General features: G+C 42.6%; 1 protein-coding gene across 7 annotated transcripts in view; it reads left to right on the plus strand.

The window, feature by feature from the left end:
- Window positions 1-16322, plus strand: part of NPHP1 (nephrocystin 1) — a 98684-nt gene that overhangs the window by 69571 nt on the left and 12791 nt on the right. For all 7 annotated transcript variants that reach the window (XR_010317879.1, XM_023541104.1, XM_023541107.1 and 4 more), the window contains 3 exons: window positions 1134-1210; window positions 2053-2152; window positions 14700-14812. Coding sequence is in view for 6 of the 7 variants with exons in the window: in XM_023541104.1 (XP_023396872.1) it covers window positions 1134-1210; window positions 2053-2152; window positions 14700-14812 (290 nt within the window). In the remaining variant the exon portion in view is untranslated. The remainder of the gene's footprint in view (window positions 1-1133; window positions 1211-2052; window positions 2153-14699; window positions 14813-16322) is intronic.

The raw sequence follows: 16322 nt of genomic DNA on the forward strand, positions 1-16322 counted from the left end.
AAAGTTAGTACCGCAAATACTGTGAGGGTTAGTTTAGATAACACCCCCTCCCCAGCAGCCTGTACTGACGCCACAGTGAGGGTGGGCAGCAGCAGATTCCCTGACTTCACTAGTCCCCCCTCCGCCGCCCCGACATCACCCCAGTGAGAAGGTGGGTCACCTCACTGCCCTGGGGCAGGGCGTGAAGAAGCCCAGGCTCCGGAATGGTGGTTTTTTTGTTTTTGGTATATAATGGTCAGGGTTTTTAGTCGTACTTAAGAGAAGAAATTAGGAAAAATAGGTCTGCTCCATCTTTCTGAAAGAAGTTGGCAGCTGTTTATTTAAATGGTATCGAGCTCTGTGTATTAATACAGAAAGATCTCCAGTGTATACGTTATAGGAAAAAAGCAAGTTGCAGAATAGTGTGTTTACTATGGACCCCACTTTCTGTGCACCTGTTGGGTTGGATCTATTGTAAACTCTTCCCCGGGGCCGCCTTCTGCTACTCAGGTAGATGGGGAAGGGGGGAGCACAGTAGGATTAAAGAGGCCTTTTGCGTGCTGCTTTCTGCACTTAAATATTATGTAACTTGAAAAAGCATGTATTAGTTTTGAGATTTACTTTGTGTGTTATTTGTTTGTGTTTGCATAGAAAGAGATAGGGTAGAATAGGTACCAAACTTGGGGGGAGGAATTTTTCACTTTTTACTAACCATTTCTATGCCATTTACATTTTTTACAGCTGTCTACATGTTAGTTTTATAATTTGAAAATAGTATAAATTCATAACGGCTTTATTTTAAGAGATGATTTAAAACATTGAAAAAATACTTCAAAAGACACAAGTCATTAACTTGTCATTAACACAGTCGTTAAAGTCAAAACATTTTAATGACACTAACTTTCTCATTGTCTTGTGGAAAAACCTATTTTCTACTGTTCATAGTTCATAGTTAGAATGTTTATAATAAATAGAGTGTTTATTTACTGAGATAATACCTGGAGGAGGGACCAACAACTATCATTCCCATTTGCCGGTAGACATAAATAAAATGCCTACGAACGTATTTGTGCTAGAAAATATTTCACTACTGACTCCAGCGTCTGCAAAATGGCCCCGACATGCATCTGCCATGGTCTGTCATTCTGTTACAGGACTTACGATCTCTTTTTGAATGGCGGCACCCCTTATGAAAAAGGTGTTGAAGTGGACCCTTCAGTATCCAGAAGAGGTACAGCTCCTACGTGTCGCCTTCCTTTCCTTAGCCATTAAACAAATAGAAGATTCTTTAGCAAAGGTAGCTATATTCTGATAAGCATAATATTTTTCACTTAAATTCAGATTTAAAAACAGTATCATAATACCATAATCTTACTGACTTTTACCTAAGTGCTGATTTTCTTGGAAGCACGTATGAGATTCTAATGCAGGCCGTCACGAAGAGTGAGGACCCAGCCTTAGTGCCTCGTGGTGGAACATCAGGCTGATACTCACGATGCTGCCGGTTAATAGAACAGACAAGCTCAGAGGTTCCCTGTTGCCACGTCCAGGGTGTAGACATTTGAAATTGAGATATACATGCCAAATTGCCTTCTAAAAATATCGACCATCCTTGAATATGTTCATTGGCCAGGCACTGTGCTAGATAGAGGGAAAATGGTGACTAAGACAGACACGGCCTTGCCTCATGAAGACAGAGCCGACAGAGGTGTGCCCCTTTGTCCTCTCGCACATCCCGCCCGTTACCTCATGATTTAGAGCACACCGCCACTGCTGCCACCCAGTGCCAGCCTGGGTTCAGACGTGCTTCTAAACTCTCTCTTTTTTTCCTTTTCTTTGTAATCTGGCAGCCGTGACACTGTCAAAGCCTGTAGTGTGGTGGCGACTCTTAGGGCCAGTCAGGGGCGGTGAGCAGGCATTAACGTCCCACCTTTTATTCAGTCCATTGAGGGGTGCGGGTGACTCCTTCCTTTCGTAGAGTTCAGTACGGTGGCTGGTATAGTTTGATAAAATGTTTTACTATACTCACCATCCCAGACACTTAAAGTCTCGAGTTTTATTATTCTCTTAAAGCACATGGCAGTGTTTTCTATCAGATGATGACAATGAGAAGACAGCCTCAACTTCTAGTAAAACTGAGATCTCTGAACAGAAGGTCAAGAAACATGCTGAGGTCGGTACCTGTTTTTTTTCTATTTTTTAATAATTTTTATTGTGCTTTAAGTGAAAGTTTACAAATCAAGTCTGTCTCTCCCACAAAAACCCATATACACCTTGCTACACACTCCCAATGACTCTCCCCCTAATGAGACAGCCTGCTCTCTCCCTCCACTCTCTCTTTTCGTGTCCTTTTCACCAGCTTCTAACCCCCTCCACCCTCCCATGTCCCCTCCAGGCAGGAGGTGCCAACATACTCTCAAGTGTCCACCTGATCAAGAAGCTCACTCCCCACCAGCATCCCTCTCCAACCCATTGTCCAGTCCAATCCATGTCTGAAGAGTTGGCTTCGGGAATGGTTCCTGTCCTGGGCCAGGAGAAGGTCTGGGAGCCATGACCACTGGGGTCCTTCCAGTCTCAGTCAGACCATTAAGTCTGGACTTCTTATGAGAATTTAGGGTCTGCATCCCCTTGCTCTCCTGTTCCCTCAGGGGTTCTCTGTTGTGCTCCCTGTCAGGGCAGTCATCGGTTGTAGCCAGGCACCATCTAGTTCTTCTGGTCTCAGGATGATGTAGTCTCTGGTTCATGTGGCCCTTTCTGTCTCTTGGGCCTGTAATTACCTTGTATCCTTGGTGTTCTTCATTCTCCTTTGATCCAGGTGGGTTGAGACCAATTGATGCATCTTAGATGGCTGCTTGCTACTGTATAAGACTCCAGACACCACTCTTCAAAGTGGGATGCAGAATGTTTTCTTAATAGATTTTATTATGCCAGTTGACTTAGATGTCCCCTGAAACCCTGGTCCCCAAACCTCTGCCCCTGCTACGCTGGCCTTCAAAGCATTCAGTTTATTCAGGAAACTTCTTTGCTTTTGGTTTAGTCCAATTGTGCTGACCTTCCCTGTATTGCGTGCTGTCTTTCCCTTCACCTAAAGTAGTTCTTACCTACTATCTAATTTATCTAATTAGTGAATGCCCCTCTCCCACCCTCCCTCCCTCCCTCCCTCCCTCCCCCTTCTCATAACCACGAAAGAATGTTTTCTTCTCAGTTTAAACTATTTCTCAAGTTCTTATAATAGTGGTCTTATGCAATATTTGTCCTTTTGCAACTAATTTCACTCAGCATAATGCCTTCCAGGTTCCTCCATGTTATGAAATGTTTCACAGATTCCTCACTGTTCTTTATCGATGTGTAGTATTCCATTGTGTGACTATACCATAATTTATCCATTCATCCATTGATGGGCACCTTGGATGCGTCCATCTTTTTGCTATTGTAAACAGTGCTGCAATAAACATGGGTGTGCATATATCTGTTTGTGTAAAGGCTCTTAATTCTCTAGGATATATTCCAAGGAGTGGGATTCCTGGATCGTATGGTGGTTCTATTTCTAGCTGTTTAAGGAAGCGCCAAATTGATTTCCAAAGTAGTTGTACCATTTGACATTCCCACCAGCAGTATAGAAGTGTTCCAGTCTCTCCACAGCCTCTCCAGCATTTATTATTTTGTGTGTTTTGGATTAATGCCAGCCTTGTTGGAGTGAGATGAAATCTCATTGTAGTTTTGATCTGCATTTCTCTAATGGCTAATGATCGTGAACATTTCCTCATCTGTCTATTAGCTACCTGAATGTTTTCTTCAGTGAAGTGTCTATTTATATCTTTTGCCCTTTTTTTAATTCGTTTATTTGTCTTTTTGTAGTTGAGTTTTTGCAGTATCATGTAGATTTTAGAGATCAGGCGCTGATCAGAAATGTCATAGCTAAAAACTTTTTCCCAGTCTGTAGGTAGTCTTTTTACTCTTTTGGTGAAGTCTTTGGATGAGCATAGGTGTTTGATTTTTAGGAGCTCCCAGTTATCTAGTTTTACTTCTACATTTTTAATAATGTTTTGTATACTGTTTATGCCATGTATTAGGGCTCCTAACATTGTCCCTATTTTTTCTTCCATGAACTTTATCATTTTAGATTTTATATTTAGGTCTTTGATCCATTTTGAGTTAGTTTTTGTGCATGGAGTGAGGTATGGGTCTTGTTTCATTTTTTTGCAGATGGATATCCAGTTATGCCAGCACTGTTTGTTAAAAAGACTGTCTTTTCCCCATTTAACTCTTTTGGGGCCTTTGTCAAATATCAACTGCTCATATGTGGATGGATTTATGTCTGGATTCTCAATTCTGTTTCATTGCTCCATGTATCTGTTGTACCAGTCCCAGGCTGTTTTGACTACTGTGGCGGTATAGTAGGTTCTAAAATCAGGTAGAGTGAGGCCTCCCACTTTGTTCTTCTTTTTCAGTAATGCCTTATTTATCCGGGGCCTCTTTCCCTTCCATATGAAATTGGTGATTTGTTTCTCCATCTCATTAAAGAATGTCCTTGGGATTTGGATCGGAATTGCATTAAATATGTAGATCACTTTTGATAGAATAGACATTTTTGTAATGTTAAGTCTTCCTATCCACGAGCAAGGCATGTTCTTCCACTTACGTAAGTCTCTTTTGGTTTCTTGCAGAAGTGTACTGTAGTTTTCTTTGTATAAATCTTTTACATCTCTGGTAAGATTTATTCCTAAGTATTTTATCTTCTTGAGGGCTACTGTAAATGGCATCGATTTGGTGATTTCCTCTTTGATGTTCTTTTTATTGGTGTAGAGGAATCCAACTGATTTTTGTATGTTTATCTTGTATCCCAATACTTTGCTGAACTCTTCTATTAGTTTCAGTAGTTTTCTGGAGGATTCCTTAGGGTTTTCTGTGTATAAGATCATGTCATCTGCAAATAGAGATACTTTTACTTCTTCCTTGCTAATCTGGGTGCCCTTTATTTCTTTATCTAGCCTAATTGCTCTGGCTAGGACCTCCAACACAATGTTGAATAAGAGTGGTGATAAAGGGCATCCTTGTCTGGTTCCTGATCTCAATGGGAATGCTTTCAGGCTCTTTCCATTTAGGGTGATGCTGGCTGTTGGTTTTGTATAAATGCCCTTTATTATGTTGAGGAATTTTCCTTCAATTCCTGTTTTGCTGAGAGTTTTTATCATGAATGAGTGTTGAACTTTGTCAAATGCCTTTTCTGCATCAATTGATAAAATCATGTGATTCTTGTCTTTTATTTATGTGGTAGATTACATTGGTTTTCTAATGTTGAACCATCCCTGCATACCTGGTATGAATTCCACTTGGTTATGGTGAATTATTTTTTTGATACGTTGTTGAATTCTATTGGCTAGAGTTTTGTTGAGGATTTTTGCATCTACATTCATGAGGGATATAGGTCTATAATTTTCTTTTCTTGTGGTATCTTTACCTGTTTTTGGTATCAGGGATATGGTGGCTACATAGAATGAGTTTGGTAGTATTCCATCCTTTTCTGTGCTCTGAAATACCTTTAGTAGTAGTGCTGTTAACTCTTCTCTGAAAGTTTGGTAGAACTCTGCAGTGAAGCCGTTAGGACCAGGGCTTTTTTTGTGGGGGGAGGTTTTTGATTACCTTTTCAATCTCTTCTTTTGTTATGAGTCTATTTAGTTGCTCTACCTCTGTTTGTGTTATTTTAGGTAGGTAGTGTGTTTCTTTTTTTTTTTAGTTTTTTTTTTTTTCTTTTTAGTGTGTTTCTAGGAATTCATTTTTTCTAGGTTTTCAAATTTGTTTGACTATAGTTTTTCACAGTAATCTGATATGATTCTTTTAATTTCAGTTGGGTCTGCTGTAATATCGCCCATCTCATTTCTTATTTGGGTTATTTGCTTCCTCTCCTGTTTTTCTTTTGTCAGTTTGGCCAGTGGTTTACCAATTTTGTTGATTTTTTCAAAAAACCAGCTTTCGGTCCTGTTAATTCTTTCAATTATTTTTGTTTTCTATTTCATTTAGTTCAGCTCTAATATTTATTATTTGGTTTCTTCTGGTGCCTGTGGGTTTCTTTTGTTGCTCTCTTTCTATTTGTTCAAGTTATAGGGATAATTCTTTGATTTTGGCCCTTTCTTCTTTTGGATGTGTACGTTTATTGATATAAATTGGCCTCTGAGCACCGCTTTTGCTGTGTCCCAAAGGTTCTGATAGGAAGTGTTTTCATTCTCATTGGATTCTATGAATTTCTGTATTTCATCTTTAATGTCTTCTAGAATCCAGTCTTTTTTTGAGCAGGGTATTGTTCAGTTTCCAAGTGTTTGATTTTTTTCCCCTGCTTTTCCTGTTATTGATTTCCACTTTTATGGCCTTATGGTCAGAGAAGATGCTTTGTAATATTTCAGTGTTTTGGATTCTGCTAAGGCTTGCTTTATGACCTAATACGTGGTCTATTCTAGAGAATGTTCCATGTGTACTAGAAAAGAAAGTATACTTGGTTGCTGTTGGGTGGAGTGCTCTGTATATGTCTATGAGGTCAAGTTGGTTGATTGTGGCATTTAGATCTTCCGTGTCTTTATTGAGCTTCTTTCTGGATGTCCTGTCCTTCACTGAAGGTGGTGTGTTGAAGTCTCCTACTATTATTGTGGAGCTGTCTATCTCACTTTCCAATGCTGATAGAGTTTGTTTTATGTATCTTGCAGCCCTGTCACTGGGTGCATAAATATTTAATATGGTTATATCTTCTTGGTGTATTGTCCCTTAAATCATTATATAGTGTCCTTCCTTACCCTTTCTGATGGATTTAACTTTAAAGTCTATTTTGTCAGAAATTAATATTGCCACCCCTGCTCTTTTTTGATTGTTGTTTGCTTGATATATTTTTTTCCATCCTTGGAGTTTTTGTTTGTGTCTCTAAGTCTAAGGCGTGTCTCTTGTAGGCAGCATATAGATGGATCTTGTTTTTTAATCCATTCTGCCACTCTCTGTCTCTGTATTGGTGCATTTAGTCCATTTACCTTCAGGGTAATTATGGATTGGTATGAATTTAGTGCTATCATTTTGATGTCTTTTTTGTGTGTTGACAGTTTCATTTTCCCACTTGATTTTATGTGCTGAGTAGATTTTCTTTATATATTGTCCTTTCCTCATATTTGTTGTTGTTGATTTTGTTTCTGCTGAGTCTGTATTTTTCCCTTGTATTTCATTTTGATGAGTAGGATAGTTTGTCTCCTTTGTGGTTACCTTATTATTTACCCCTATTTTTCTAAATTTAAAACTAACTTTTATTTCTTTGTATCGCTGTATCTTCCTCTCCATATGGAAGGTATATGATTACAATTCTTAGTCCCTCTTTATTATTTTAATGTGGTCTTCTTTTATATAATAACACTGCTGTTACCCTGTGTTGGGCTTTTTTTTTTTTAATCTTGTTTGGTTTTTTGGATTTCCCTGTCTGGGTTGACTTCTGGTTGCTCTGCCCAGTGTTCTGGTCTTGGGTGGATACTTAATATTATTGATTTTCTAACTAAAGAACTCCCTTTAGTATTTCTTGTAGTTTTGGTTTGGTTTTTACGAATTCCCTCAACTTGTGTTATCTGGGAATGTCTTAATTTCACCTTCATATTTAAGAGACAGTTTTGATGGGTATATGATTTTTGGCAGGCAATTTTTTTCCTTCAGTTTTTTAAATATGTCATCACATTGCCTTATATGGCTGCATGGTTTCTGCCGAGTAGTCCAAGCTTATTCTTATTGGCTCTCCTTTGTAGGTGACTTTTCATTTATCTCTCGCTGCTCTTATAATTCTCTTTATCTTTGGTTTTGGCAGGTTTGATTATAATATGTCTTTGTAACTTTCTTTTAAGATCTACCTTATGTGGAGTTCGATGAGCATCTTGGATAGATATCTTCTCATCTTTCACTATTAGGGAAGTTTTCTGCCAACAAATCTTCAACAATTTTCTCTGTATTTTCTGTTATCCGTCCCTGTTCTGGTACTCCAATCACTCGTTGGTTATTCCTCTTGACAGAGTCCCACATGATTCTTAATGTTTCTTCATTTTTTTTAATTCTTTTATCTGATTTTTCTTCAAATATATTAGTGCCAAGTGATTTATCTTCGAGTTCAGAAATTCTAGCTTCTGCTTGCTCAATTCTGCTCCTCTGACTTTCTATTGAGTTGTCTAATTCTGTAATTTTATTGTTAATCTTCTGAATTTCTGATTGCTGTCTATCTATGGATTTTTCCAGCTTATTGAACTTTTCATTATGTTCCTAAATAATCTTTCTGATTTTTTTCAGTTGCTTTATCTGTGTGTTCCTTGGCTTGTTCTGTGCATTACCTCATTTTCTTCCTGATGTCTTGAAGGGTTCTGTATATTAAACTTTTGTATTCTGCATCTGGTAATTCCAGGAATGCACTTTCATCTAGAAGATCCCTGGATTCTTTGTTTTGAGAGCCTGTTGAGGTGATCATGGTCTGTTTCTTTATGTGACTTGATATTGGCTGCTGTCTCTGAGCCATCTATAAGTTATTATATTAGTTTATGCTTGATTACTCTGTCACAGCTGCTTGCTTTGTTTTGTTTTGGTATACCCCTGTGGGTTGCTTGAGTGAGCTAGCTTGATTATTTTCCGCCTTTGGAGCTCTGGTGTCCTGTCCCCAGCTGGCTAGAGCTGTTATCAGGTATATCAGTCTAGGAGCCCATTCAGTTTTCTTATATGAATTCAGCTCAGGTTTCCAGGTAGCTGATAGCAAATGTGTGGTACAGGCTCTGTCCTACAGTCTTAGAGGGGCAGGGGTGATTGGCATATATACCTGTATCTGATTGCAGCGGGGGGTCACACTCTGAATAAGGCAGGGGGCTGAGAACTGACCCCCAAGTGTCTCTGAGGAAAACGTGTCTCTGTTCCCTAGAGCGTGTTGGTGCGTGGGTTCTGCAGAGGGACCATAGGCACCCAAAGTTTTTGGTTGTAAGGACTGGGAGGTCCCAGTTATCTTTGAACCTCTGTCGCGGGTGGCTGGGTGAACTGAGTGGAGCTACCAGTCCTTAGGTCCCTGATGAGGGTAGGTGAGGACCTTGTTTAATAGGCAAAGCAATGTCAAACATCAAACACCTACCTCCTCACCACACAGCTGAAACGGTTAGTTTGCCAACAAGGGCCTGTTCTCCCGAAATAGGCCCAACACAGGTCCATGCAGAAGGGAAAGGTGCTCGAGGTCCACAGATAGTTTATGCCTGGACAGGAGCTGCTTCTGTCCCGAGCTCCCCCGGTTAATGGAGCTAGCATATTATCTTTTCCCCCCAGTTGGAAATTTTTTCCTTCCCCAAGGCCAGAAGGACAGCTCCAGGTGCTCACCATGGGCTATCTCAGGCCCAGGGATTCAGCCACTGAAGCCAGCTTGGGGGTGGCGGGGGGGGCGTGGTAAAATATACGCAAGTACTTAGCTTTTGCCGAGAGCACCGTTCTCCTCAGGTTCTGGAGGTGTGAGTGATCTGGGTGGCTGTCTGTCTCTCCCTGAGGAAACTGCGGCCAAACGCCACTCCAGGAATGGTGCCTGAGGGCTCCCCATGATTCAGGTCCAGTAACTCCTCTCCACTTCTGAACGGCCTCTTCCTCCCCCTGCCCCTCAGTTTGTTGTCTAAGCTTGCCTTTGGTTCTCAGGGCTCCCAGCTTGTCACAAATATACTCGTTTCACTTGTTTTTTCAGGTCTTTGTTGTAAAGAGGGCTCGACGGAAGCGTCTGTCTATTCCGCCATCTTGGCTCCGCCCTCTGGTACCTGCTTTTACCTGTCCAGTGAACTCTGGGTCATTCAGCCTTCGTAGACCATCTCTGCTTTTGGCTTCTCCTCCTGCTTAGTCATCTTTCATCTGTCATTTTTCCCCTCATTAATTCTTTGGCCAAAGATCAGTAGGGAAATAGAAGAGTAATAAAGCTTAGGCTTATCTCATGCCCCTTTGTGGCCAACTCCCCAACTCTAGCCTCAGACAACCACTGGTCTGTTATTTCTTCCCCAGACGTTTTGCCTTTTCCAGAATGTCATATAAATGAAATCATGCCGTATGTAGCCTTTCAAGCCCGGCTTCTTTCACTTGTTTGTTTTTAGGTACCGTCAAGTAGGTTCCAGCTCATAGCATTTAAGATTCAACCATGTTGTTAATTTCCATTTGCCTCGGGAGCTTTTACACTAGTCGTGTCCTGTATTCATCTATTTCTAACTCTGTGACTGTGGACAAGTCATTTAACCATCTCTCTCAGTGTCTGCATCTGTAAAATGGGCATAATAATAAAACCAGCTCCCTAAAGCTGTAAAGAGGTTTGAATAAAAAGCATATAAAGCACTTAGTTAGTATTTATAGTGCCTGGCGCACAGTAGGGCACAATAGGTGTTAGCTGTAATTATTTATTATTATTATTCTGTGTATACCAAACCATTGCTGTCAAGTCAATCCTGACTCATAGTGACCCTATAGGCCAGAGTAGAACTGCCCGATAGGTTTCCAAGGAGTGCCTGGTGGATTTGAACTGCTGACCTTTTGGTTAGCAGCCAAGCTCTTAACCACTCTGCCACTAGGGCTTCATTATAGCATAAAACCAAAAAAACCAAACCTGTTGCCGTAAAGTCGATTCCGACTCGTAGCGACCCTATAGGGCAGAGTGGAACTGCCCCATGGGGTTTCCAGGGAGCCCCTGGTGGTTTCAAACTGCCAACCTTTGATTAGCAACCGACCTCTTAACCACTATGCCACCAGGGTTTTCTCATTATAGTATAGATAGTTCCAGCTGTGTCATGAAATCTATTCAAATAGAGGTGTGCTGCGTAGCTGGTAAGATCAGGGGACATTTGAGACCGGCTTTGACAGATTGAAGGGATGTGTCTGCGTGCAGGTGTGGAGGAAAGGACCTTTCCACGGAGGGCACAGTGGGCAGAGGTGTGGAGAACAGAGGCATGCGAGCAAAGATGCAGCTGGACCGTCCCCTGTGAGCTGCTCGTTGCTCACAGATGGTCAGGAAGTGAGGATACTGATGAAGACTTGGTCCACCCTCATGTTTTTAGTTTAAATAGCTCTTGTTCTTATCTCTGATACTGAAATGTGTTTTATAATTATAGTATTAACAGTTAAGTCTTTCAGTAACCCTTAATAATGTGTTCATAGATATCACTCATTCCTTTGCCGTTTTTTTTCTTCCTGGATGTTTATACAGTCTGTAAATTCCTAATTTTGGCTGATCTTTCCTTGGAAAATTGTTATTTTTCAAGATTAAAAAAAAAGCACAGTAGCAGTCTTTGTGAAAGGAAAGTCAAAACCCTGTTTGGCTTCATTCTTCCTGCTTCTTCAGCCTCTCCACTGCTCACCCAGCTGAGGAGCCGCCAAGAGTCCCAGAGCACTCCCAAGCGTGTCTTTCAAGTGTAGCTCTTAGTAGTGTTTCTTTGGCCCCAAATACGGTTTTTCAGATACTTTCTATGATGTAGAGATCAGGTTTGGGTCCTGCAGAGGTCAGGAAGGCAGTCACATAAAGCAGTAGACGCTCGTCTGTGTGATGGACTCTTAAAGAAGGGTACTGAGTCCTTAGCCTTGAGGACCTGAGACACTTGTTGGATTACAGCACACAGTAGGGTCTGAAAAGTGGTTGTTAAATAGTTTCAAAGTGAAGATCTTCCTGCTAGTGTAAAAAGTTTACTTCCCAGGAGCCTCCCCTGCCTTGTCTTCGTGTGCGCTTTTTCTCTTCCCAGAGCCCACCAGGGAGACTGGAGCGCTGTCTTGAGATTGCTGCTCCACTTTGTGTGACCCTGAAATGCGCTCCTGGTAGCATCCCATGAGGTTGGGGTGTTTCCTGGTGTGGTCGCGGACACAGGCCGGCTGTTGGAGAACCCAGGTCATGGACCCAGTGAAACCGCAGAGCCCTAGGCCTTGCCGCAGAGCTGAGGGTGAGGGCTGTGCTGAGTTCAAGGTGAGAGGCTGGAGACCAGCTTGGGCACTTGCAGACATCACTGCTCTGAGCCTGTACTCCCTGGAGGAGGGGACAAAGCAGGACTGATTATCAGCACACCTCTTCCCCTGACCCGCCATCTTCAGTGGGTGGAGGAGCCGGGTCCAGGCACCAAGAGCCTTCTTCCTCCTTTCCCTCAAAGGTATACCCTACCTCTACCCCCACTTCCTTGCTTAAGAACTCTACCTTTGTTTTGCCAAACTCTTGCTCAAAGGAGGAGGGACGGGGCTCTTTTCCATTATGCCAGGGTTCCTACAGTTGTAGGGACAGGGCAGGGGTAGGCAGCCCAGTTAGGGTTTCCCCTCATGCCCAATTTTACCCATTACACTTGCCAGTAACCTTGGACTGCTTTCTCACCCAGCCAGCAGTCTTCCAGGTGTGGACCCTTTGGGCGTCAGGGGCCCCTGTGAAAACCCGTCTTCCCCACCAAAGGAACTGAGTCCTGCAGTGGGCTCAGCAGTCTTGTTTCTGTGGAGGTGGTTGTTATCCTGGGACCCTGTCAGCATGAGAAGGAAGAGAGAGCAAACAGGGGCTTCAGCTTCAGCAAGACCTGCCTTTCTGATTTTGTAACCATTTTCCAGAGGGGCTTAGCTTGATGTGATCTGACCAACGGCAGGCTCATTGCTGGGGATTCAGACCCCTGACTCACAGCGCTTCGTTCTGAACGCCAGAAACACTGGTCTGTGGAAGTAGGCTGTGTGTGTGTGGATATTGGCTCTGAGTTTGTTTATTTTCCTTTGCCTTTTTGAGGCATTCCATCTCTTTTACTTCCATTATATTGTTGCTAAAAATAACTAGGGTCATTTGCATGAGGCCCATTTGTTAGTGTTACTGCGTTCCCTGACGCCAGAGTTTGCGGGGTCTACGTGTGAGGCTGCTTCCAAGTATATTTTACGTAGCTCATTTAACCTCCAGCAGCTCAGGGCTTTCTGGTTCCCCTGGGTTAGGAAGAACGCCAGGATTTCCCTAGAGAAAACTCTAATAAACAGCAAGGGGAGGTACTGGAAGGAGAGGAGACCGAGGCCTCTGACAGGTGGAGGGACATCTCCGGACGACTAGAGCAGGCAGGCAGGCAGGCAGGTCTGCGGGAGGAGGAGGAGGAAATGCAAGGCAACAGGGCCTCGCGCCTTCCTCTAGCAAACCCTGTGGTGGTTCTCTGGCCTGAGCCATGAGCTTGGGTCTGCAGCTGCAACACCACCCACCTGTCCACGCCACGGGCCTGGGGGCAGGCTGCAGAGCAGCCCTTGGGAATCGCAGCATGAGCGCTGGGAAGGCGCTGGAGAGGTTTCCCCTAAGCCAGTCTCTGAAATCTAGGTCGGTATTTTAACAGCGTTGGAAAAAGGTGCTTCTGGTTTCATGTAGCTGATGCTGCGTTAGTGTGTTTTATATTATTTGGGAGCATGAATGTAAACGTGATAAGAGAACCTGCCTTGCCTTTCTGGATGCTTCTAGAAATGCCGGGGTTGGGGGTGGTGGGGATTTTCCATAAATGCGGTGAAGTGACCCACAGGAATCCCTTCCTCTGCACTGTCAGAGGAGCCACACTCTTTCTCTTAGAGCAGCAGGAAACCCGAACATCGCCTCAGTGACTAATTTTTCCTACCAAAATTCTCGTCTTAGAAATTAGGATAAAGAATCAATTCACAAAGATCCTTTTTCAAACCTGTTGTGGTTTTTCTTAGCCCAAAAGCATCTTCGTGTTTGTTAGCAGACACTGTTGACAAGGTTTCTGAGATTGCCTGTATGGTCATCCGTCATGTTTTGTGACAGAGTTGGCGTATTTCTAAAGATAACGTTGAGAAGATGTGATTTTCGAACAACTGGACGTTTTCTTGAGTATCTGCTGGGATGAGCTTTTGTACTCAGTATATTCCTGGTAAATATAAGGTGTGTGTCATGGGTCAGAATTTTAAAGCACTCACTTTTCATGTTTCCGGATTACTGTTTTGAAATCTCAATATTGAATTTCTTTTCTATTTTGAGCCATGAGCCCTGGTGGCGTAGTGGTTAAAGCAATTGACTGATAACCAAAAGGTTGGTGGTTCAAAATCACCAGTGTCTCTGCAGGAGAAAGATGTGGCAGTCTGCTTCCGTAGAGATTTACAGGCTTGGAAACCCTGTGGGGTCGCCGCGAGTCCTAACCCAGCTCCACAGCAGTGGGCTGGTTACTGTGTCCCAGGCGCTGACTGTAGTGACCATTCCACGCTGAGCACATTTGGATCCTTTTAGTGCCCTCCTGAAATGCAGGTGTTACCGTCCAAATCCTACAAATTAATTAATACAAATTCACATAGCTAGAAGTACCCACGTCAGGATCCCGCCAGGCCTGCCATGCCCTCCCACGTTCGACCAAGTGCCACGAGCCCTCCTCCCCCTGTATTCCCTGCATCAGGTGGGTACAGGTGCCTCTGCGAAGCTCACACCCAACTGTCTCCTTCCAGGGGCATAAGGAACAAGTGCTCTTTGTTGTTTGACACTTGACGGAGGGGCTGCGTGCTGACCTGCAGGCTCACTGGGTCGAGACTTAAAGGTGTAACGTAAAAACATAAGCTCTCTGATGTTGAACATGGCCAACTTGTAATTCCCTCTAAATTGTTTAAAATTTTTTCCAATAATGAAGCAGAACTTGGAACTGTTTATTAAAGTAATAAATGTAAACAAAAAAACAAACCACCGCAGGTTGGATTGTAGGGATTTTTTAATGAATGTCTTTTTTCTTCTCTGATAGTCTGCTGCCAGAAACGTTAATTGGAAGTATGTGCTCCATTCACCTGTTGGTATTTTATCGCCAAATCCTTGGAGACGTGCTCCTGAAAGACAGGATGAGCTTGCAAAGTGCTGGTAAGCAGTCGCTGCTGTCCCCTCCCTGCAGTGACGCTCAGGCTTTGAGTAAATGTAACCATGCTAACCTGTATCTCCTGCTTCTGAAGGTGAAATTTGGAAAAATATTTAGAATAGCATCGACATGAATGAGTTACTTATCAGAAGCCTTCTTACCCAGAGCAGCTCTCTCAGTGTGTATCCTGGGTCGGCTCAGGTAGACCTGCCCCATAGGGTTTCCAAAGAGTGGCTGGTTGATTCTAACTGCCAACCTTTTGGTTAATAGCCAAGCTCTTAACCACCGCACCACCAGGGCTCAGTATGTATTCAGTTCTTTAAAATATACACATTTTCACATTTCATATTCTGGCAGTTTGAGATCCTAAAGCTCAAATACAGTCATATTTCCCCTTACTGCCTGAATTGTCCTACGTGTTTTTTCCACGTCTCGTGTGCACATTGTCTTTTTGGGAACAGACTGCAGCCACCCACAACAGCTGTTTTTTAACGCACACAGCCTGAGTATCAGCGGGTTAGTTAGAAATAGGTGACTGGCTAAGAGATACTCAGGCGCTCTATGTACTATTTTTATTCTTGCAACTTTTTAGTTTGAGATTTTTTTCTAAGTAAAATGTTTAAAAATTTTTTATATCAGTTTTAAAGGCAGAATGCATGTGTGATACGAATTACTTCTGTAAAAAAAAAAAAAGGATAATTTTTTATTTACTATTCTTTCAATTCAGTATATCAGTGAACAGATATGTATTGAGTGCCTAGTATGTACCAGGCACTGTGCTAGGCCCGGTAATGACTCAGACACACAGTCTCAACCCTCGTTCAACAGCCCTTAAACACAAAATTACATTAATGATTTTTTCAGGCTTTTAAAATAAGTATTACGGAGGAAAATACGCAACGAGAGCATAAACTAGAGAGATCTGAATTACTGTGTAGGGTCAGGGAAGATTTCCCTGAGCAAGTAAGTAATATTTAATATAAGACCAGAGAGATGAGTTAGAGATATGATGGGGGTGGGAAGGTTGGTGAGGGGAGTGAGGAGGAGGAGGAAGGGGAGGAGAAGGGAGAAGGGAAAGGGAGGGGGAGGGGGAGGGGGAGGAGGTCCTTTCTGGATAGAGGTCCAAGGCGAGAAAATGCAGGTTTAAATGAGGATTTGGAATTGAAAGAAGGCCAGTGTGGGTGAACAAGAGGGAATGAGAGGATAACCCTATAATGGCTTAGCACCCTTGGACACACAGAGTTCATGGTTAGACAGGAGTTCTCTCCCAGGAACTTAACACTTAGAAAGGCAGATAGAAATGTCGCTCCAAGTCAGAGAAGCTTAGAAGTTCCTTAACGAATGGTTGTACCTCTAAGGGGGGACGATAAAACCTTTTAATTGTCTGTCACTTGCCTTTGAATTTATTTCAGTGACTCTTGAAAAACTTCATGAGTGGTGTGACTTCTTAAAGGTGATAAAGCCCATCCATTTTTCCCACAGATAAGGAGAAGATCACTCAGAATTATTGATGTC

Source organism: Loxodonta africana, chromosome 15 (genome assembly GCF_030014295.1).
Source record: "Loxodonta africana isolate mLoxAfr1 chromosome 15, mLoxAfr1.hap2, whole genome shotgun sequence".
Taxonomy (NCBI): Eukaryota; Metazoa; Chordata; class Mammalia; order Proboscidea; family Elephantidae; genus Loxodonta; species Loxodonta africana.